General features: G+C 41.2%; 1 protein-coding gene across 1 annotated transcript in view; it reads left to right on the top strand.

The window, feature by feature from the left end:
- Window positions 1-24,441, top strand: part of gorasp1b (golgi reassembly stacking protein 1b) — a 63,028-nt gene that overhangs the window by 17,054 nt on the left and 21,533 nt on the right. Inside the window, exons 3-4 of the mRNA XM_072252075.1 lie at window positions 14,722-14,925; window positions 18,997-19,083. Coding sequence (XP_072108176.1) covers window positions 14,722-14,925; window positions 18,997-19,083 — 291 coding nt within the window. The remainder of the gene's footprint in view (window positions 1-14,721; window positions 14,926-18,996; window positions 19,084-24,441) is intronic.

Genomic DNA, 24,441 nt, shown 5'->3' with positions numbered 1-24,441 from the left:
CAGTTGAAATAGCTATTTCAATGGAAACCGCAGACAGAAATGCAGCTGAGTTGCAGTCAGGAATGAAAGTGAACATGAACAAAATTGCAATGTCTAAACAAAAACGGGCCTGACCAAACAAATTGTGTTACCATTGTGGCTGGGTCTCACGTACAGCAGACCATTACAGATTTAAAGGTGATACTTGTAGAAAATGCAACAAAGTTGGACACATACAAGAGCATTTCAGGCAGACAAAAATCAATGGACTGCACAGGGAAGAGAAAAAGTTAAAAAGGCAAGTTGCAGTTTCAAAAAGAGCCTAAGTATGCATGCTGTTGATGAAAAATCTGATTATGATGAGAATGCCACAGGACTCTGTAGTCTTGAGATTTGCAATGTGAAAACTAGCAATAGCCAAGCGATATGGCTTACATCAGAAGTGAATGGCAAGTTATTTGAAATGGAATCAGACACTGTTTCAGCTGTTCCAGTCATTCCACAAGATGAGTTTGAGATGAATTTCAAAGATACTAAACTGAAGCCCGCAGATATCCAACTGAGAACGTTTTTCTGGAGAGAAGGTAACTCCTGTGGGAATGACATTTATAACTGAAATGTAACAACCCACAAGCTACGTTGAGCTTGTATGTGGTAAAAACAGGAGGTTCAGCATTATCGTGGTGTGATTGGCTGAGACAACTACAACTTGATTGCAGGTCCATCCACAATTTGCATGGCACTTCCCTTCTAATGAAGCCAACTGAAAGTGAATTAAGAGTTTGATGCTATAACTGTCTCCATGCCAAACACCATGAACCGTTGCTCAAGAGAGGACAAACAAGCTTTGGTGCCAACTTCTGTGCCTCTGGTCGGAAAGCATTTGGACACCAGCAGGCCCAAGCTACTCAGAGGAAGTGTGAAAGGGATGAAAGCAATGGTCTGACTACAGCAGTTTTTGTAGGCAACATATCTGAGGAAGCTTCTGCTATGTTAACTTGGCAGTTATTTGTGAAATGTGGCTATTTTTTAAGCTGAAAGAGAGTTCAGGAGCTTCAGGAAAGTTGCAAGCATTTGGCTTTTGTGAGTACAAAGAGCCAGGATCTACTCTGTGTGCATTAAGGTTACGGCATGAGCTTCAAGTAGGGGAAAAAGTGCTGCTTGGGAATGTAAATGCAAAGACCAAAGCCCAGCTGGATGAATGGAAGGCTAAAAAGGAGGCAGTCAATGGAGATATGAAAACGGAGGATTCATCAGATGATGAAACCAAGAGGAGAGATCAAATTGTAAAGGAAGCAATGGAAGGAAACAAGAGAATACTCCAGTGAACTAAATGCATCTTTCCAAGATCAAGATGCACTAACTAGGAGAAGAAGGAAATAGAAGAAAAGTGTTCAGAGTTCACAACCATTTTCTGCAGTCCCAGAGTCAACTCCTACAACCAGCACAGAGGAGGCCCCAGAGCCTGAGTTTGTTTCACAGCTACAATTCTCACTTGCCAAGCAGAGACACGTATCTTGTCAGAAAAGACATTCTTCCACAAGAGTAAGAAAGCCTCGGCTGACTTCCGGTTATGGCGCGGTGCTGAGCAGACATGTGTCAGAGCTCCTCCGAAAAGTTTTGAAATTATGCAGCCAAACAACCTCGAATTACCTGAACAGCTTTGGTTTGTCTGATTGGAAACAGTGATGGCCTAAGTGCCACCGAAACCAACAAAGCAGATGCAAAAGTCTTCGAAATTAGACTCCACCTGTAACCATGCGGTGCAAGCTAACGACAATACAGATGCTAGCACGGCAGCAGGCCCAAACCAAATCCTAAGCGCTATTCAAACAATGAAAAATAACTTTGTGTCGAGATCTGATGGGCTACTGAACGCTATACAAGTACAGCTGATCTGAAAGCTGCCTCAGTGCGCATTACAGAAGCCGAAGATAGAATTAGCACTAATCAAGATTATATCACCTCTCTGCGTAATCAGAATACAACCATGAAAGCAGCTATGGAGGTGTTAACTGTTTAAAGTGGACGACTTGGAAAACGTAGCCGCCGTTCTAATCTTCACCTGGTGGGACTTCCGGAGAGGGCGGAAGAGGCTGATATGGTCTATTTTTTGGAAAAATGGATCCTCGCAGTGCTTAGTGCTGAAAACTTCCCTGGGCCCCTGCTGATTAAGCGAGCGCACAGAATTGGCAGGGCTAACGAAGTTGAAGCACAGGGACTCAGGGTAGTGATAATGAAGTTCTTAAGCTATGCAAACAAAACCTGAGTTATGAAAGATACCAGGCTGAAAGAACCTGTACTTTTCGACAATCGGAGAATCATATCTTTCCCGAACGTCTCTGCCGAGCTCCTCAGGCGAAGGAAAATTTTTGATCCATTGAAGAAAGAGTTAGCCTCTCTCTCCATCCCGGACCTACAGTATGGGATAATTCACCCTGTTAAACTGCCGTGACCTACAAAAGAAAACGCCACACCTTTGACAGTGCACTGGCAGCAGAGAAATTTGTGCAGGAGCTGAAGGACTACAACTTGGAGGCTGTGGGCAAGTGAGATAGTACAGCAGTTTTTTGACTTTTGCTTGAATAAGTATGTTCATAATGCCTAAGGGACATAAATGAACGCTAACGAACATTAACAGTGTTTATGCTAACAAATTTGCATCGGTTCTCATTATCTTCAGTGGCACTATAACTACGACCAGGTTAAATTTGATAAAGACTCTTGGTATAATTTGGTTGTAATATTCTCTACTACTGATAACATTGGGGCTCTGTTCTGGCTGTTGGCCATGCTGTTCCTCGCCATGACGACGGCGCGGGAGGACCAGTTAAGCTCCATAATTAGGCCCTCTTTCGGGGCTGTCAGGAGGTGTTCATCGTGGGTGGGTGGGTGTATTTCAGTTTGGGAAGTACACTTAGTTATGTTTACAATGTCCTAGTTACTATTTACTGGTTTTTACTCATTTTTTTTCTTACGTTGTAATCTCAGTTGCAGTCATTCTAAATCAATTCAGCCCAACATGATTGAAATTATAACTAATAGCCTATGCCCTGTGAACTTCAGTTTACCTCTTGGAATGTAAGAGGATTAAATAAACTTGTCAAGTTAAAGCAAGTCATGAGTGGGATAAGACATTTAAAAGCTAAAATAGTTTTTCTGCAGGAGACCCATTTAACCCCTGAGGATATAGTTGGAGTAAGGAGGAGATGGCCGGGACAGGTTTTTTCAGCTTCTTTCAGCTCACACTCACGGGGGGTGGGGGGGAGGGTAATTACCCTTATACATAAGTTGGTGCCTTTCCACCTTGTTATTGTGACTGAAGACCAATCTGGCAGATACCTTATTATTCAATGCGAAATTTTCTCAACCAGCTTTAATTTGGTCAATGTGTATGGAGCAAATGATGACTCCAGCTTTTTACAGACATCTGTTCTTATCATTAGCTGCTCTGCCGGGCCATCTTATTGTAGGTGGTGATTTTAATTGTGCACTTCAACCTGAACTAGACAGATCTAATGGGATAGATACCTCTCACCATCAGACAAGAAAAAAGTTATTACAATGTGCTAAAGACTTTAATTTAGTTGATGTGTGGAGAAGGAAGTACCCGGATAAACTAACTTTTTCCTGCTATTCTGACGCTTGCCAGACCTTTTCCAGAATTGATTATTACTTAGTTTCAGCTGCTTTAGTATCCATAATTATAAGCTGCTGGTACGATAGCATAATAATTTCAGATCACGCTCCAATTTCATTTATTTTGATACCTATTATGATGCCTCAGATAGAACAAATAGTGTCGCCACTCCCCAGATATTGAAATCACAAAATAGATTTGGAAAGGGTCAAATTACATCATGTGGAAATATTGAATAAATGGTCTCCAAGTCTCATCAGATTTAATAAATGAGTCATAAATGACACTCTAATTTTTTCTAGATTTAAGCAAGATATAGTTTGAGAAAACCAATGAAATGTGGTTGGAGGACTAATCTCTTTCCAATTCAATAGTATAGATCTTATAGAATAGTACAGCACAGTACAGGCCCTTCGGCCCACAATGTTGTGCCGACCCTCAAACGCTGCCTCCCATATAAGCCCCCACCTTAGATTCCTCCATATACCTGTCTAGTAATCTCTTAAACTTCACTAGTGTATCTGCCTCCACCACTGACTCAGGCAGTGCATTCCACGCACCAACCACTCTCTGAGTAAAAAAACCTTCCTCTAATATCCCCCTTGAACTTCCCACCCCTTACCTTAAAGCCATGTCCTCTTGTCTTGAGCAGTGGTGCCCTGGGGAAGAGGCGCTGGCTATCCACTCTATCTATTCCTCTTATTATCTTGTACACCTCTTATCATGTCTCCTCTCATCCTCCTTCTCTCCAAAGAGTAAAGCCCTAGCTCCCTTAATCTCTGATCATAATGCATACTTTCTAAACCAGGCAGCATCCTGGTAAATCTCCTCTGTACCCTTTCCAATGCTTCCACATCCTTCCTATAGTGAGGTGACCAGATCTTCTAGCCATTAGAGTAACAAAAGCAATCATCTGACAAGCTGAAGAGGTCAAATGACGTTCTTCTATCATTGGTAAACCAAAGGTGGCAGTAATAGGATGAGGTTGTAAATCGATATCCAAGACAGTTGAAATAATATCAAAAATATCGTCCGAATATTTTTTCAGTAAAAGGCAAGACCAAAACATATGAGTTAATGAAGCTATCTCAGAATGACATCTATCACATACAGGGTTTATATGAGAGTAATAATGAGCTAATTTATCCTTAGACATATGAGCCCTGTGTACAACTTTAAACTGTATCAACGCATGTTTAACACATATAGAGGAAGAGTTAACTAGTTGGAAAATTTTTTGCCATTTCTCAGTAGGTAAGATAAGCTTAAGTTCCCTTTCCCAATCATTCTTAATTGTATTCGAGACATCTGGATTTATTTTCATTATCATATTATAAATAATTGCTATTGAACCGTTCTGAAAGAGATTTAAATCCAAAATTTTTTCCATTATATCAGTAGAATATGAAATCGGAAAGGTAGTAAAAACAGTATTTAAAAAGTTTCTAATCTGTAAATATCTAAAAAAAAATGGGATCTAGGTAAATTATATTTATTAGATAATTGTTCAAAAGACATAAAACAATTATCTAAAAATACATCAGAAAAACGTATTATACCTTTTGTTTTCCAGACCAGATAGGCTTGATCCAAAAAAGAGAGATGATAAAGAAAGTTGGATACAATAGGACTTGCTAAAATAAATTGATTCAATCCAAAAAATTTTCGAAACTGAAACCATGTTCAAAGAGTATATTTAACTATTGGGTTATCCATTTGTTTATCCAATTTAGAAAAGTCAAAAGGAAGCGGGGTCCCTAGAATAGAACCCAATGAAAATCCTGAAACAGAATTACATTCAAGATTGACCCATTGTGGACTTGGAACTGTGTCCCAATTCCATGTCCAAAATTTTAAATAAAGAATATTAATCATCCAATAGTAGAGTCTAAAGTTTGGCAATGCTAAGCCGCGCTCCTTTTAGGGCTTCTGTAAGTATCTTTTACCTAGTCTAGGATTTTTATTCTGCCATATGTATGAGGAAATTTTTGAATCAACATTATCAAAAAAAGATTTCGGAATAAAAATTGTCAGTGCTTGAAATAAATATAAAAGCTAAGGTAAAATAATCATTTTAACAGTGTTGATCCAACCAATTAATGACAAAAACATTGGTGACCATTTAGTAAATAAACCTTTAATCTGATCAAATAAGGGTAAAAAATTAACCTTTAATAAATCCTTAGGCTTCTTAGTAATTCTAACTCCTAAATAGGTAAAGTGATGAGTAACTAATCTAAATGGTAAACATTTATAATTTGGAACCATCATATTTAACGGAAAAAGTTCACTCTTACTAAGATTCAGTTTGTAACCAGAAAATTTACTAAACTTATCCAACAAGGATAGAGTTGCAGGAATGGATTTTTCTGGGTCAGAAATATACAATAGTAAATCATCTGCATATAATGATAACTTATGTATCTCCTTCCCACGAGTAATACCAAAAATATTTGGTGAATCTCAAATAGCAATTGCTAAAGGTTCTAAAGCAATATCAAATAATAAAGGACTTAAAGGACAACCCTGCCTAGTACCACGAAATAGTCGAAAAAAGGGAGATCTTTGATTATTAGTCAAAACTGAAGCTAAAGGAGTATGATATATCAGTTTAATCCAGGATATAAATATCGGACTAAAATTAAACTTCTCAAGCGTACTAAATAAATATGGCCATTCAACTCTGTCAAAAGCTTTCTCAGCATCTAATGAAATAACATGTTCTGGAGTTCTCAGTGAAGCAGTATAAACAATATTCATTAATCTCCTAATATTAAAAGATGAATAACGATTTTTAATAAATCCAGTTTGATCCACAGAAATAATTTGAGGTAATACCTTTTCTAACCTAGGTGCTAATACTTTAGAAAAAATTTCTGAATCAACATTCAATAAGGATATCGGTCAATATGATGCACATTCAGTAGGATCCTTATTTTTTTAAATTAAGGATATAGAGGCTCCATAAAATGATTGTGGTAATTTACCTATAATAATTGCATCTTTCAAAACTCTGCACAACTGAGGAGAAAGAATAGGAGAAAAGAACTTCAAAAATTCTGCTGTATAGCCATCTGGGCCGGGTGATTTGCCAGCAGTTTTACCAATTTAAAGATAAATCTTTTAGACTGGAAATAGAACAGCTTGAAAAAAGAATAATATTTCAAAATCCCTCTCAGCAGCTATTTGCAGAACTTAACAAACTGAGAGCTAAATATAATGTATTGTCCATTAATAAGGCAACAAAAAGTTTGAGACTGAAGCAATCCTATTTTGAGCAGGGTGAAAAGACTAGTAAACTCTTGGCCTAGCACATCAAACAGATACAAACAGAAAAGGCAATAAACTCCATACAACACACACAAAAAATGCTGGTGAACGCAGCAGGCAAGGCAGCATCTATAGGAACAGGTACAGTCGACGTTTCGGGCTGAGACCCTTTGTCAGGACTAACTGAAAGAAGAGATAGTAAGAGATTTGAAAGTGGGAGGGGGAGGGGGAGATCAAAAATGATAGGAGAAGACAGGAGGGGGAGGGATGAAGCTAAGAGCTGGAAAGTTGATTGGCAAAAGGGATATGAAAGGATCATGGGACGGGAGGCCTAGGGAGAAAGAAAGGGGGAGGGGGAAGCCCAGAGGATGGGCAAGGAGTTATAATGAGAGGGACAGAGGGAGAAAAAGGAAAGAAAGAGAAAAAAATAATAAATAAATAAATAACGGATGGGGTATGAAGGGGACGTGGGGCATTAACGAAGTTAGAGAAGTCAATGTTCATGCCATCAGGTTGGAGGCTACCCAGACGGAATATAAGGTGTTGTTCCTCCAACCTGGCTTCATCTTGACAGTTGAGGAGGCTGTGGATAGACATATCAGAATGGGAATGGGATGTGGAATTAAAATGTGTGGCCACTGGGAGATCCTGCTTTCTCTGCCAGACAGGGCGTAGGTGTTCAGCGAAACGGTCTCCCAGTCTGCGTCGGGTCTCGCCAATATATAGAAGGCCGCTCCGGGAGCACCGGACGCAGTATATCACCCCAGCTGACTCACAGGTGAAGTGTCACCTCACCTGGAAGGACTGTCTGGGGCCCTGAATGGTGGTAAGGGAGGAAGTGTAAGGGCATGTGTAGCAGCAGGGAGGGAGATCGGTGGGAAGGGATGGGGGGGACGAATGGACAAGGGAGTCGCGTAGGGAGCGAACCCTGTGGAATGCGGGGGGGGGGGAGGAGGGAAAGATGTACTTAGTGGTGGGATCCCATTGGAGGTGGCAACTGCTGACCCAAACGAAATAAACAATATCTTTATAAGATTTTACCAAAATCTGTATAACTCAGAATATTCAGATTCAGCTCCGCAAATACAAAAGGAATTTCTTTCCTTGTTGGAATTTACACCCCTGGATGAAACGTCCTTGACCTCGCTGGAGTTTAACTCAGGGGCTAAAGAATTGTCTGAAGCTAACATGATGGGAGGGAAAACTCCTGGGCCTGATAGAATTCCGATTGAAATATATAAAATCTTTAAGACTAAATTAATACCACCTCTGCTTGATATGTATCAGGAGTCATTTGACACTGGATCCCTCCCCCCTCTCTTAATATGACAGTAATTACACTACTGTTAAAACGTGGAAAATCACTGTCCCTATGTGGATCTTGTAGGCCAATCTCACTTTTGAACAATGATCTCAAAATTCTCTGTAAGGTATTGGCTTGGAGGCTGGAGCCACTCTTGCCAAAAAAGGTCCACCCTGTCCAAAATGGATTTGTTAAGGGAAGGCAGGGCTTCCAGAACATTCGAGTGTACTTTATGAAAAGTCTGGAATCACTGATAGCACTATTCTGTCATTGGATGCCGAGAAAGTCTATTTAAAGTTTTAGAAAGATTTGGTATGGGGGAAAATTTCTAAGGTGGATACAGCTTCTCTATTCTAACCCACAGGCTGAAATTTTAACTGATGGGCTTTTTTCGGCACCTTTTAAACTCCAACAGGGAACAAGACAGGGCTGTCCCCTATTTTCCCTCCTGCTTATCCTGGCCATTGAGTCACTTACAATGGCAATTTGAAAACAGGCTCACATAGCAAGAATAACTATAGGAGATATAGAACACCGCATAGCCCTGTACGCAGATGAAGTAATTTTGTTTTGCTCCAATTTGAAACAAACATTACCTGCCTTAATTGACCTGATTGGTACTTTTGCAGGCTATAAAATTAACAACAAATCTTCAATATTATTCATGGATATAGATGAGAGACTCAATCCCCCACTTCAAACTCTGTTTATAGTGTCAGAACAGGGTTTTACTTATTTGGGTGTTAAAATTACTCCTACTATTGATAAATTTATCCCAACTAATTATAACCCTCTCACAGACTGAGTTATTCAACTTATAAACAGATGGACGAAATTGCCCATATCTTTGATTGGACGCCTAAACATTCTAAAAATGTCAATTTTACCGAAGTTCCTGTATCTTTTCCAATCTATCCCACTTGCCCCTCCGTCATCTTTATTTATTAAAGAAATTTTTCCTAATTTTATCTGGAATAATAGACGTCCAAGACTTAGGCTTTTCCTGTTATATCTGCCGTTTGATAGAGGCAGCTTACAGCTACCAAATCTTATATGGTATTTCTGAGCGGCCCAAATTAGAGCAGGAATGTTTTACTTTAGTAAGCATCGCTCCCCTACTTGGATCTCAATGGAATTCCAGTCGACCAATATCCCTCTAGAACTATGTATGTATTCAGCAGATAAGATAAAACTGGTCAAACAAACTAAAAACCCTTTCTTAAAAAATACAATAATGGTTTGGCATGATGCTCTTGCGTATTTGGGAGAGACATCAGTTATCCCAGTTTACTCCTGTCTTTGGTAATGATAGCAGACTCCAGTTTTGAAACTTGGTCGACCCGAGGCATAGTTAAGGTGTCTGATCTTTATAATGGCAATACATTTATGTCATTTGAAGAACTCAAGGCGACATATGGAATTTCAACAAAACACTTTTTTAAATACCTTCAGTCGTGAAGTTTTATTATGTCCAGGCAAGGTTACAATTTGAAGCTCCCTCCTTTATCTACCCTAGAAGACATCACTCTGAAATTATCTGAAGCTAGGGGACATTTGTCTGTACTATACAATTTGTTTGCAAGTAAATGCAAAGAGTCATCGAACAACATACTACAAGCAAGGAGAACTGATTTGCATGAGCATCTGTCAGATAAAGAGTGGTCAGAAGCTTGTTCCTTAGTTCAAACCTAATCAGTGAACACTCATTCTAAATTACTACAATACAATTGGATAACTAGACAGTACATTTCTCCAGTCAGGTTGCATCACTTTAACCCCAACATTCCAGACACCTGCATTAAATGTTATCATCAAAGGGGTCCGTGTTCCATTTTATTTGGGAGTGCCCCCAGATAATCTGCTTCTGGAAGAAGGTCGACGTTTCAGGCCGAGACCCTTCGTCAGGACTAACTGAAAGAAGTTAGCCTGACGAAGGGTCTCGGCCGGAAACATCAACAGTACCTCTTCCTATAGATGCTGTCTGGCCTGCTGCGTGCACCAGCAATTTTTATGTGTGTTGCTTGAAATTTCAGCATCTGCAGATTTCCTTGTGTCTGGAAGAAGGTGCTGAATTTGATTAGTCAGATTATTGGAAAAAAGGTTCCCCTTGATCCTAAGTTATGTATTCTGAATATTTACTTTACCTTTGTAACCTCCAAAAATGTAAGGTCTCTGCTTAATATTTGTTTTTTGGAAGCCAAACGCTGCAGAGCCTATTCATGGAAGAAACCAACAACCAGTGGACTCTCACAATGGCTGAAAGAAATGACTTCTTATCTTGCTCCAGAAAAGATAAGCTACATCACAAAAAACAAACTTGCCAAATTTCGGGAAACTTGGGACATTTTCTACAAGTTTCTGGAGAACAATATTGAGGATGATGAAAGTAACGAACTGAATTGACTGCATTTTTTAATGGCAGGGTGTTTGCTTTTTTTTGTTTTTTTTCTTTTGATTTCTTATGATTTCTTATGTATTTTAGTTTTTCCTTTTCTTTAACTTTGTTGTACTTTCAAACCTATGGATGATCTAATGTGTTTTCTTTTCATTCTGTAAAAGCAATAAAGAGATGTTTAAAAAAAAAGAAAGCCTCTGCTGTGATGAAGAAATCTTTAGACCTGAATGGGACAATTTAAAAACTTACTATGCTGGGGATGTCGATATATCGTAGTTTATTATTATAATATACTGTGATTTTAGTTGAGATGCATTCTGTATTGAGTTGGAGTGTATAGCTAAGCAGGGAAGAGTGTTGTGTATTTAATATTTTTAAAGTATTTGAATAATTTTGTGTATATATTGGTTGATTAAGCATTCTTGTTCGCTTAAGTAATTCATTATGAATTACATGAATTGCATATGTAGTTATGTTACCATACGATATGTGTATACCTCGCTTACAGTAAACATGAGATTAAACCCACATTTTGGACCCCCATGTCTTCCTTTGAATTAGTTTCATAATCAGGTTTAATTTTACCACCATATGTTGTGAAATTTGTTAACTTTGGAAGCAATGCAATGCATACTAATAGAAAAAAAAGCTAACTTACAGTAAATATATATATTAAATTGTTTAAATAAGTAGTGCAAAAATAGGAAATGTTAAAAGAAGTAGTGAGGTAGTATTCATGGGTTCAATGTTAAATTAGAAATTGGTGGCAGAGGGGAAGAGCTTTGAGTGTGTGCCTTTTAGCTTCTGTACCTCCCCCTTGATGGTAACAATGAGAAGAGGGCATGCCCTGTGTGATAGGAGTCCTTTCTGAGGCATCGTACCTTGAAGATGTCCTGGATACTATGGAGGCTAGTACCATTGATGGAGCTGACTAACTTTACCACTCTCTGCACTTTAATTTGATCTTGTGCAGTAGCCATGTTTTGAAGTTACAAAACCTAACAAGTTGTATAAAGGGAATTCACAAATACATTTAAAATTTTAGATCTGTAAGTGTTTTATTGTTAACAAATAAAATGAATCTTTTTTAACATTACTGTTAGGTGCGTGCATGTGTTTAATCCATTGCTTTGTATCGTTTGCGCTAGTACTGTCATTGGTGACTGCCTGCCATTAATTACGTCAGACTGTTGTCTCCAGTTTTGTATTGGGAGAGATAACTTTTATGATTCCACTTTTGATTTTCTTTTCTGATCAAGTGGTTGTACTGTTAAAGTTTCGCCAACTCAGCAAGTGCCCCACTGTGAATGGCTTCTTTGGGCTTGAGACACACGAAAGTTGATAGATTAGTGGTGGCATGGTAGTGTATCAGTTACCATCCTATAGTGCCGGTGACCCAGATTCAGTTTTGCTGCTGTCCCTACGTTCACCTCATGACCATGTGGGTTTCCTCCGAGTCCGCCAATTTCCTCCCACATTCCAAAGGTTTGTAAGTTAATTGGTCACATGGGTGTAATTGGGCGGCATGTGCTTGTTGGGGCAGAAGGGCCTTTTTACCGTGCTGTATTCCTAACTTTAAAAAAAAACTTTGGAACCTGACCAGGAATATCCTGGGATGTTATGTAAAACAAGAGATTGCTGTGGCCTTGGCAGAAAGTTTCAGTAGTTGCCTGTATTTATTAGCTATTGGTGAGATACTGGAAGATATCTATTGGGCCTTACACTCAAGACCCAGAGAGACACAAGGCACTGCATATAACACACACAAAATACGCTGGTAAACGCAGCAGGCCAGGCAGCATCTATAGGAAGAGATACAGTCGACGTTTCGGGCCGAGGCCCTTCGTCAGGACACTGCAGATGCTGGGATCTCAAGCAACACAATGTGCTGGAGGAGCTCGGCAGTTCAGGCAGCATCTGTAGAGGGGAATATACATTCAACATTTCAGGTCAAGGGCCTTTATGTGTACTGAAAGAAAAAGGAGAGATGGCCAGTATGGAGGTAGAGAGAAGGGATGGCATAAGAGCAAACAAAACAGTTAGTAAGTAGATCCAGTTTAGGCAGGTGAGGGAAGGAGGAGAGTGGGAATGATGTCAGAAGTTGGAAAGTGATAAGTGGAAGTGACAATGGATTTGGATAGGACAGGAAGATGGAGCATGGATTAAACAGAAGGGAGGTGGGGAGGGTCGAGGAGGTTGGTGATCAGCACATGGAGGTGGTGGGGGAGGGAAGAGAGAGAGGGTAATGGGGACCGGGTGGATCAGGGGGAAACAGAATAGGGACAGAAGGGGAGCAGTGACCAGAAATCTGAAATTTGATGTTCATTATGCCAGATTGGAGAATTTGCAGGTGGAACGTGAGATGTTGTTTCTCTACAAGCTGATAAGGGGCATAGATCGAATCAACAGTCAGAGACTTCTTTTCAGGATGGAAATGGTTAATTCATTTGTTATGTGCTGTGTGATATGATGTGGGTTATGATTTCCGTGACCATGATTGGTCTTGGCAAATGTTATACAAAAGTGGTTTGCCATTGTCTTCTTCTGGGCAGTAGCTTTTCAAGACGGGTGACCCCAGCCATTATCAATACTCTTCACAGATTGTCTGCCTGGTGTCAGTGGTCACATAACCAGGGCTTGTGATCTGCACCGGCTGCTCGAACGACCATCCACCACCTGCTCCCATGGCATCACGTGACCCTGACTGGGGTGCGAAGCAGGTGCTACACCTTGCCCAAGGGTGACCTGCAGCCTAGCGTAAAACTTAGACGGATCCCCCAGAAGTTTGGTGACGGGAGCGATGGTGCTCTGTGAAGTTGTTGCCTAATCTGTGTCCAGTGTTGCCAATGTCGACCAGGCCTCTCCGGGAGCACCAGTCACAGTAATTAACATCACGGGATTCACGTGTGAAAGACTGTGTCACCTGGAAGGCAGTGTGTTAGGAGGTGTAGGGGCTGGTATTACACCTTTGTGGTTATGGGGCCAGATGCCTGGAGAGAGAGAGGAATGGGTGAGGACAGATTAGCAGTCAAGGGAGTCATGGATGGAGAATATCCCTGTGTAAAGTGGAGAGGGGAGGGGAAGAGGTAGCTGCTGGTAGGATCCTATCATAGATGGCAGAAATTGTGATGACTGTTATGTTAGATATGTAGACTGGTGGGGTTGTAGGCTAGGACCAGGAGCATTCTCCCCTTTTTTTTTACCTGGGGCGGAGAGACGGTGTGGAAAATAAGGGAAATGCGGTTGAAGGCTCCATCGATGGCATGGGGGTGGGGGAAGCCCTGTTTTCTGAAAAAGGATGTCCTGGTGGGGAAGGCCTCGTGACAGGAACAGATGCAATAAAGACAGAGGAACTGAGGATAGGAAATGGCGACTTTGCAAGTAACAGGGTGAGGAGGTGTGGGAGTCACCAAGTTTATAGTAGGTGTTGGTGGGTAATCCGTCTCCTGAAGGGGGAGAAGCACCAAGTGAATTTGAGAGCAGGATGGAAGCTGGGAGTGAAGGTGATAAAGTAGAGCTCCATAAAACCAAGGCCCTCTACTGACTTGGCCCCATTACATCTGCTGGTCTTTCAGCAGTAATGAGTTATAGTGAGATCCTAGAAAGGGTGAACCACATTCCTCTTAGAGCCACTTCTCACTGGTGTTAACAAAGAAATTTTACTTCGTCTAACTGACGTACTAACTGTACACCTCATCTTCTAGCTTCTAGGCATTCCGCTAGATGTCTTGATTCGTACTGCACTGGGCGGCATGGTAGAATAGCTGTTAGTGCTATCGCTTTACAGCGCCACCGATAACTGATAGCAGTTCGATACCCACCGCTCTTTGTAAGGAGTTTGTACATTCTCCCCTTGACCCCATGGGTTTCCTCTGGGTGCTCCAGTTTCCTCCCACATTCCAAAGACATCTCAGTCATTGTTACTTGTGGGCATGCTATGTTGGCATCTGAGGTGTGGTGACACTTGTGGGCTGCCCCCAGCACATTCCTCACTGATTTGATTTGATGCAAATGATGAATTTCACAGTATGTTTCGATGTACATTTGACAAATAATCTGATCTATCACTGAGGAAAGTCAATGTGCAATTGCTTAATGAAAACATGGCTAAACTTCTTTTATTTCACTTTCCAGAACAAGGATAATGATACTTTTAGGGACCTGCTGAAAGCCAATGCAGAGAAGCCAGTGAAGCTGGAGGTGTACAGCACAAAGGCTGCGAAGGTTCGCGAGGTGGAGGTTGTCCCCAGTAACATGTGGGGTGGGCAGGGTCTGCTGGGAGCCAGCGTGCGGTTCTGCAGTTTTCAAGGTGCACATGAACATATCTGGCATGTACTGGTAAGTACACATAAAAGTGAACATTACCCTGGTTATCAAATCTACTACAAAGAAAAGAAAATTTTCTGTTGTTTTGAGCAATGATTATGTGAGTATTGACTAAGCCAGTACTCTCTTCCATTGAAATTCAGGTTGTCACTGGACACTGTAACAAACATCTTAGTTTGTGGCCTGTTTTTTCTGCTGTAGTATTCTGTGGTTCTGTGGATAGTTGTAGAAAAGTACAGCACAGAAACAGGCCCCTTGGCCTATCTAGTCCATGCCGAACCATTTAAACTGCATGATGTACTGTTGAAAGTAATCTGACTGGTTTCATCATGGTGTGGTGCGGCAGTTTGAATCCATGGGACATATGAAGCTACAGAGAAGAGAGGACTCAGCCCAATACATCATGGGCGCATTCTTCCACATCTTTAGTAGTATTTAGAGGAGATGTCATAGGTACAGAGGAGGTGTCAGGGATAAGTTTTTTACGCAGAGAATGGTGAGTGAAAAATAGAGGGCTATGGGTAAAACCTAGGTAGTCGCAGGTAAGGACATGTTCAGCACAGCCTTGTGGGCCGAAGGGCCTGTATTGTGCTGTAGGTTTTCTGTGTTTCCATGCAGCCTCAAGTTGGTAACATTTTTCATTAGAGATCTCCATTATCTGGGCTGTAGAGTTATACAGCACCAGGCTAATCACATTTGGTTCATAACCTTGTAAACCTTGGAGGAACTCAGTAGGCCAGCCAGCATCTATGGAAAAGAGTTAAACAGTTGATATTTCGAGCCAAAGCCCTTTATCAGGACTTCAGCCCAAAACGTGGACTGTATACTCTTTTCTGTTGATGCTGACTAGCCTGCTGAGTTCCTCCAGCATTTTGTTGCTTTAACTTCTAGCAACTGCAGATTTTCTCTTGTTCTTGACCTTCTAAGCATTTCCTATCCATGTACCTGTCAAACTGATTTTTTAAAGTTGTTATTGTATCTTCCTCAACCAGTTCCTTTGGCAGCTGATTCTGCCTAGGTACTAACTTTTTGTTTTTTTTTTAAAAAAAAAGCCCCTTAAGTTTCCCCTCTCACCTTAAATCTGTGCCCTCTAGTTCTAGATAGCCCAGTGCTGGAGAAAAAGACTGAGTGCTTTCACCCTGTATATGCCCTTCATGATTTTGAGCACCTCTATACAATCAGATTACCATACCTTCTTTTTGTAGCTGCCCTCAGGCACTACGTACAGAAGCCTGAAATCCTGCACCTCCAGGTTCATAAGCAGCTGTTTCCCTCAACCGTCTGGTTCTTGAACCAACCAGAAAACCCTAATAACTGAAGTTTAGCAACATGATGACCATCTTGCACTAAAATAGAGTATTTTAATTGTCGTCTTGAATCAGAGCGTAACATAAGAAATAGGAGCAGGAGTCGGCCATCTGGCCTGTCGAGCCTGCTCCACCATTCAATAAGATCATGGCTGATCTGGCCATGGACTCATCTCCACCCACCTGCCTTTTCCCCACAATCCTTAATTCCCCTTCTATGTAAAAATCTATCCAACCTTGTTTTAAATATGTTTACTGAAGTAGCCTCCACTGCTTCATTGGGCAGAGAATTCCACAGATTCACCACTCTCTGGGAAAAGCAGTTCCTCCTCATCTCCGTCCCAAATCTCACCCCCACCCCCTGAATCTTGAGGCTATGTCCCCTAGTCCAAGCCTCACCTACCAGTAGAAACAACTGTCCTGCCTCTATCTTATCTATTTGTTTCATAATTTTATGTTTCTATAAGATCTCATCTCATTCTTCTGAATTCCAGCGAGCACAGTCCCACGTGACTCAATCTCTCCTCATAGTCTAACCCCTCATCTCTGGAATCATTCTGGTGAACCTCTCAAGTAAGGAGACCAGAACTGCCCGCAGTACTCCAGGTGCGGCCTCACCAGTACCCTGTACAGTTGCAGCATAACCTCCCTGCTCTTAAATTCAATCCCTCTAGCAACGAAGGCCAACATCCCACTTGCCTTCTTGATAGCCTGCTGCACCTGCAAACCGAACTTTTGTGATTCGTGCACAAGCGCTCCCAAGTCCCTCTGCACAGCAGCATGCTGCAATTATTTACCAGTTAAATAACCTGCTCTTTCATTTTTCCTTCCAAAGTGGATGACCTCGCATTTACCAACATTGTACTCCCTCTGTCAGACCCTTGCCCACTCACTCAACTATCTGTATCTCTCTGTAGACTCTCCATATCTTTTGCACAATTTGCTTTTCCACTCAATTTAGTATCATCAGCAAACTTAGATACATTACACTCAGTTCCCTCTTTCAAATCATTAACGTATGTCATGAACAATTGCGGGCCCAGCACAGACCCCTGCAGCACACCCCTCACCACTGATTGCCAACAGGTGTAACACCCAAGTATCCCAGCTCTCTGCTTTCTGTTAGTTAACCAATCCTCTATCCATGCTAATACATCACCCCCAACTCTATGCATCCTTGTGGATAAATCTTTTATGCGGCACCTTCTGGGAATCCAAGTAAATAACGTCCACCTGTTCCCCTCTATCCACTGCGCTCACTGAATCCTCGAAGGACTCCAGTAAGTTTGTTAAACAGTAAGTTTGCCTTTGCTGAATCAATGCTGCATCTGCATCATACATCCATTTCTTTTCAGGTGCCTCTTTAATGATAGCTTCAAGCTTTTTTCCAACTACCGATGTTAAACTAACTGGCCTATAGTTGCCTGCCATTTTATATAAATAGTATAATTAGTATTTTTCTTGTGATTGCTACTTGTATGGTTCTCTGTGTCTGTGATGCTGATGAAATTAAGTTTTTCATTGTACTTGTGCATATGACAATAACGTTGACTTTGACTATCCTGGTGAGGCTGTTTATCTTCTTCATCAATCTTGAGCTCTACCAAAATTCTGTCGTCGTAATTTTCACCTTCTCAGTTGCTTATCAACCCTAGGCTGGTCTGTACTTCAAAATTCAAACTCCCATAGGTGTGTTCAAATTTCCCTGCTACCATCTACTCCCTCCTGCGTCTCCACCCATCTTCCTGAATATTCTGTGTTCTTCCAATTTGATTTCTTGTGGATCTCTGTCTTGTCCATAAACATTTAAATGTATTAGGAATTCGCTGTGGGGTGTTAGTGCGATATGCAACAAAAAACAATGATAAAGAATTAGATAAAATGTAAAGTTAGAGGTTCAAGTACGGAAATGGAATAAATTGTTCATAGGTAGCAATGTAAGCAGTGTTATAAAAAGTAATTTAAAATGTTTACAGTACAGTGAAGGGAGTAATGGATAGAGGGAGATGGGGTTGCTAACTTGAATGGTTGATCAGATTTACAGCTTGGAGGAAGAAACTTTTAAGATGACATGAAGTTTATGTTTTAATAGCTCTATAGCACTTTACAGAAGGGAGCTTTTGGAAAAGGCAGTGTGCAAGGTGGGTCGTGTCCGCAATGATTTTTCCTGCCCACTTGTTTATCCTGCAGTGATAGTAGACTGCAGACAATGATCTTTTCTGCTGACCTGACAGTTTGCTGTCATTTTCATACATTGTGGAAGGATGCTGCACCAAACCAGGTAGTAATGGATGATGTGAGAATGCCCTCAATGATGGCGATGTAGAAATGCACCAGGATGTTCTGGGGAATTCCCTGTAGCCTTTCTGCTGCTGTGCTCCAATTGTCAAAGAGTGAAACAGAGCAAAACCAACAATTGGCATCCCTGCAGCAGCAGTGGTGGTCCACATTAAACTGGTACTGACACTGGATTGGTCCCAGTGCTGCCTCATCTTGGAATGAACTTCAGCTGCATTATCGGTAATGTGCAGAGATGAAAATTTCCAAAGAAAATGTGTTCTAATTAAAATATGCTTGTGCTTTCTTGGGCATCTGGTTCAGTTCAGTTTGTCTTTGATTTACTGATTCGTGTTTCTATCTTTTGCTCTGGAAGAATCTGATTAATTGTTCCCCAATAATTTGTATTGCAGTTTCAGCTAATGATATATCATCTGTCAACAAACACAACGGTCAGAAATGCTGTGCATCTTCACTGTTATTTTTCCCCTTCTTGTAGGATATTGAACCAAATTCGCCAGCGGCCCTAGCAGGTCTTCTGCCTCACACTGATTACATCGTTGGTGCTGATCAAGTGCTGCAAGAGGTGATGATTCTTTGATATATGTTAATATTAACACTTGTAGTTGTGGTCCAAGTTTTAGCCAGGCAGGGCTGCACTTATGTTGAGATCTCACTCAGGTTGGAGAAGCAACACCTCATTTTCAATCTGGATAGTCTCCAACCTGATGACATGAATCTTGATTTCTATAACCTAGGGTAATTTCTTCCCCACCCTTCCCCCTTCTCTTTTTCATTCCCCAATCTAGTTCCCCTCTCACCCCTCCTCTTCCCCTCCCTTGCCCATCTCCTCCCTCTAGTGCTGTTCCACCTTCCCTTACCCCCGCCCCCATGGTCCAGTCTCCTCTCCTATCAGATTCCTTCTATAGTCCTTCCACTTACCCCTCCCAGGTTCTTACTTCATCCCCCTTCTTCCACCCACCCACTTTCCCTCTCACCTGGTTTCACCTACCACCTGCCAGCTTGTACTCCCTTCCCCTTTCTCCACATGCTCATTCTGATTTCTTCCCCCTAATGCAGGGTTTCGGCCTGAGGTGTCAACTGTTTAGCTCCCTCCATAGATGCTGCCTGACTTGCTGGGTTCCTCCAGCATTTTGTGTGTGCAGCACTTGCAGGGTCTGCTTATTACCTGCTTAAAACTCTTAGACAAATGTTCAAACATAATTAGTGCAGAGCTTACTCTGTTGTACCATTATGAAGTGTAACTTTTTACCCACAGCAAGATCCCATGAACAGTATCGGTGCATAATTGGTCTGAACATGTTAGTGACATTGGTTGCAGGTTAAATTGTGAGGCCTCCTTCAGTCAGGGTCGACCATGGATGTTGAGTCCCAGCTGTCTAGGTACGCAAGCCAGGGCAGTACAATATGGAGAGCAAGCTGTGCCCATGTAGCAAGCTCCACCTCGCCACGCATCTTATGAACCCAAAGGAAGGGCAGAGACCGATACAGTTTGGTACCTGCAACGTCACAGGGGTTGCCAGTCAGCATTGAACTCAATATAGAACAGTCTTCGGGACCCCAGCTCTGGATTTTTCCCTCTGGGTTGACTCCCAAAGCCTCCCCCATGAGCAGGTAAAGCTGCAAGGCAGCAGAGATTTGAGATCAGATTTTTCCTTTTCCTAAATGAGTTGCCAACCATAGCTGACGAGCCCCATCTGCCCAAAGTGACTGGTTTTAATGTAGCAGCAACCCACTTTTGCTCCTTCTGCTGTCAATAAAAGCAGTTCCACCGGACTTAGTAGCTAAGCCACATGTGAAGGCTAGGAGCCGGACATGGTTGTCAGAGGCTATTTGAGACACACACCATTGGGAACATTTAGGTAGTAGGAGCTTGTCTCCATTACCTGCCTCCTCGGCTATCAAAACCTTAATGATAAATACTGGACAAGGTACTGAGACGGTGTTCGTTACTTTACAGAATGCTGCCATGGGCTCTTTTTCATCAGGTTTGCAGAGCAGGAGGGCCTCAGTTTAATGCCTGAGCTGGAAGTGGGCACATTGAACAGTGTGAAGAGCTCAGTACTATATCGCACTCTGTCTTGGTACATGCTCTTAGGAGGTTTTCAGTTCACTGCCTCTAAGACAAAAGTGGTGCCCAGTGAGGCATAATTATTGCCCAAATTGAATGCAGTGAAACAGTGGGAGGTGTTCAGTGGGGGGGGGGTGAAAATCAGAGGGCTTTTCACTGTAATCTAACTGTATTCTCCCACTGCATTTATGAGAGTACTTTGAAGGCAGTGATATCCTAACAAACTTTCCAAGTTAAACTGTGTCTGTCCCAAAGATCTCAATTTCGCAATTAGATGTTCCCTTTGCATCTCATGGGAAATGCATTCAAGCAAAATATGCTGCACCATTTCTTGACAGGTGCTTTCCCTTGTCAAGAATCGTGCATGTTAATTCTGAGCAGGGAATTATTCAACCTCGTATGTCTCATATGTAAACGTGTAAATATAACTTCTTCCTCCTTTTATACCCATCTCTCAGTTGAGTTCCCACCATCCCCTGGATTTCCAATAAGTGATGTCCTTTCTTTTCCTTATCCCAACTTTGTTGCCACAGTGATCGGATAGACTTTTTAATTATGGCTTTCAACTCCCTTATACAAAGGCACCAATAAGTGTGTACACGCAAACTTGTGTTTACGTGTAAAAGTGTGTTTACTGAAATTGGTGAACTATGTGTATATATATATACACACACACACACACACACACACATACACACACCCACACACACAAAAACACACACACACACACACACACACACACACACACACACACACACACACACACACACACAGATTTAAGTGATTGCTTGGCAAGAATGCCTGCCACCTTGTTTTTCCTTCAACTCCAACATGGGCAGGAACCCATATAAAATGTAGACACAAATCTAGATCCTGCAGTCTCAGAAGATGTCCAATCTCAAGAAAAATTTGAAATACCTATTTTAATATATGTCAAGATGGAGAACAAATCAGAGCACAGAAGAATGTAATCAGTCCCTGCTTCTTTAACCCATTCCAAATCTAAAATGTTAGCAACCATCTCAGGTGTGAATACTGATACTTTGTCTGATAATCTTAATAGTCACCAGAAACTTTGGAATATAAACAGAAACACCTGAATGACCTGTCACTGGATTTTTTGCACCATCTGTGTAGATATGTAAGAATCCATAATATCTGCCTTGCCTATATTGCTGAGCTTTCTGGGCCACTGATAAACAATCACTCCTTGTCTTGATTGTTTCCTGAAGACCCAAATCCCACAAGCAAAGAGAAAAACCATGGAGAAGAGACAGAAGTGGATACAATGGGATTATAATACACATTAAACAACCCAAGATTTTGTGCCCATTCATTTCCATCCACCCAAAAGTGAAGACCTTATAAATGCAGTGGTTTCAACACTAATGTTGCCAATATTGGATGACCAACTTTGTCTTCTAACGTTAACCCAATAAACCATTGCTAACCTGTGGAGATGTAAAGGTACAGTACTTCATCCTTTTCTACCAGTAATGCCAAAATTAGGGATGATTTAATAGCACCACAACATAATTTCAATGCTTGGGCTCCTTTTACAAAATCCAGATTGGTATACAGCTAAGTTTCCACTACTTTCCACAAAATAAGCTTTGCTTTATCCATTTGTTCTATTATCTTACATATATGTTAAGTTAGCGAATATGTCTGTAAGTGGAAGGATCTGATTGATCCTCACCAGGTTTCAGTATAGAGCTAACAACCGCTAATTTCTAGGAAGCAGGAAGTCGTCCTTTCAGCCATATCGTATTAAAGAATTTCAAAACCAACATAAGTTTTGAATTCGATAGCCATGTAACCATATTGTAATAGGTATCGTCTTTTCCAGGTGACATCTGACCAGCACCATTAATAGCCCTTTTAATTTCAGACAATCTAAATTCGATATCCAGACATGAATGGGAACTGAGGATTGCTTGCCAAAACTGTTTCCCTATAAGACCTCTCTTGTTTACTTAAGTTTGTGAACTATGTACACTAACATATGTTTTTTGCTAATAATTCAGCTTTTTTGGTCAGCAGCTGCAATCTACTTCCCACCATACAAAACCAATATGCATCAAATTTTCTAACACCCCCCCCCCCATGTTTTTTGTGTCATACTTCAAACTTTCCCTACCTGGATATCTTTCCCAATGGTGTATTCTCCAATACATTTTCTTTGCCCTTCTCACTAAGTATAGCTGGAGCTCTTCTATATTGTATGAAAAATGAATAATGTGATTGAGTCAGAGTTGAGGGAGCTTTACTATACACTCAGTGATCACTTTATTAGGTATACCTGTACACCTAATTAATGTGAATATCTAATCAGCTAATCATATGGCAGCAACTCAATGCATAAAAGCATGCTGACACGTTCAAGAGGTTCAGTTGTTGTTCAGATCAGATATCAGAATGGGGAGGAAATGTGATCTAAGTGACTATGACCATGGAATGATTGTTGGTTCCAGACAAGGTGGTTGGAGTATCTCAGAAACTGCTGATCTCCTGGGATTTTCACACACAACCATCTCTATAGTTGGAGAATGGTGTAAAAAGCAAAAAAAAACATCCAGTGAGCGGCAGTTCTGTGGGCAAAAATGTCTTATTATGGGAGAGGTCAGAGGAGAATGACCAGACTGGTTCAAGGTGTCAGTAACTCAAAAAACTGTTTGAAATAACTCAGAAGTAATAACTCTGCATTACAACAGTGATGTGCAGAAGAGCATCTCTGAATGCACAACACAACAAATCGTGAAATGGATGGTCTACAGCAGTGTGAGGCTACAAACGTACACTCGGTGTATGTAGCATCTATAAATCCATAACATCTATAGGAAGTCAAATAGTTAGAAGACTTGTAAAGGTATTTAATCATAAGCAGCAAGCATTTACATTTCATCTGTTTGCAGGTTTAATTGCTTAGCATCTGGTTACCTGATATTTAGTTTTGCCTGAAGCTGGAAGGAAAGAGCACCATCTCCGATGGCGGTAACTCCAGCAACAACTTTGGTGGCTGAGCAACTGCAGAACAGCATTGTCCTTTAGCTGATTCAGATGACACAAAGGTTGGTGGAGTTGTGGATAGTGTAGAAAGTAGTCATAGGTTACAACAGGATATTGACAAGATGCAGATTAGAAAAGTGTCGATTTATTCACTTTTGAAGGTCGAACTTGAAGGCAGAATACAGGATGAATTGCGTGATTGTTAGCAGTATGGAGGGACAGAGAGTTTGGGGTTCATATCCATAGATCTCTCAGTGTTGCTGTGCAAGGTGATAGCGTGGTTAAGAAGACGTGTGGTTTGTTGGCTTTCATTAGTCAGGGGATTGAGTTCAAGAGCCCCAAAGTAACGTTGCAGGTCTCTAAAACTCTGGTTAGACTACACATGGTATATTATGTTCAGATCTGGTTGCCTCATTATAGCTTTAGAGATGGTGCAGAGGAGATTTACCAGGATTCTTCCTGGATTAGAAAGCACATCTTCAGAGGACAGGTTGAGAGAGCTAGGGCTTTTCTCTGTGCAGCAAAGAAGGATGAGAGATGACTTGATAGAGGTGTACAAGATAAGAGGCATAGATTGAATGGATGGTGGGGGGGAATGTCAGAGGTAATTCTTTTACACTATATGGGGGGATATCAGAAGAAAGTTTTTTTACACAGGATGGTGAGTGCGTGGAAAGCGTTGCCAGGGATGACGGTACAAGCAGATACCATGAAACATAGGAGCAGAATTAGGCCATTCAGCCCATTGAGTACGCATGGCTGATTCCATCATGGCTGATCCCAGATTCTATTCAACCCCATACACCTGCCTTCTCACCTTATCCTTTGATGCCCAGACCAAAT

Source organism: Mobula birostris, chromosome 3 (assembly GCF_030028105.1).
Source record: "Mobula birostris isolate sMobBir1 chromosome 3, sMobBir1.hap1, whole genome shotgun sequence".
In the NCBI taxonomy this organism is placed as follows: Eukaryota; Metazoa; Chordata; class Chondrichthyes; order Myliobatiformes; family Myliobatidae; genus Mobula; species Mobula birostris.
The sequence above is the reverse complement of the archived record's forward strand: the minus strand, read 5'-3'. Positions and strand labels throughout refer to the sequence as shown.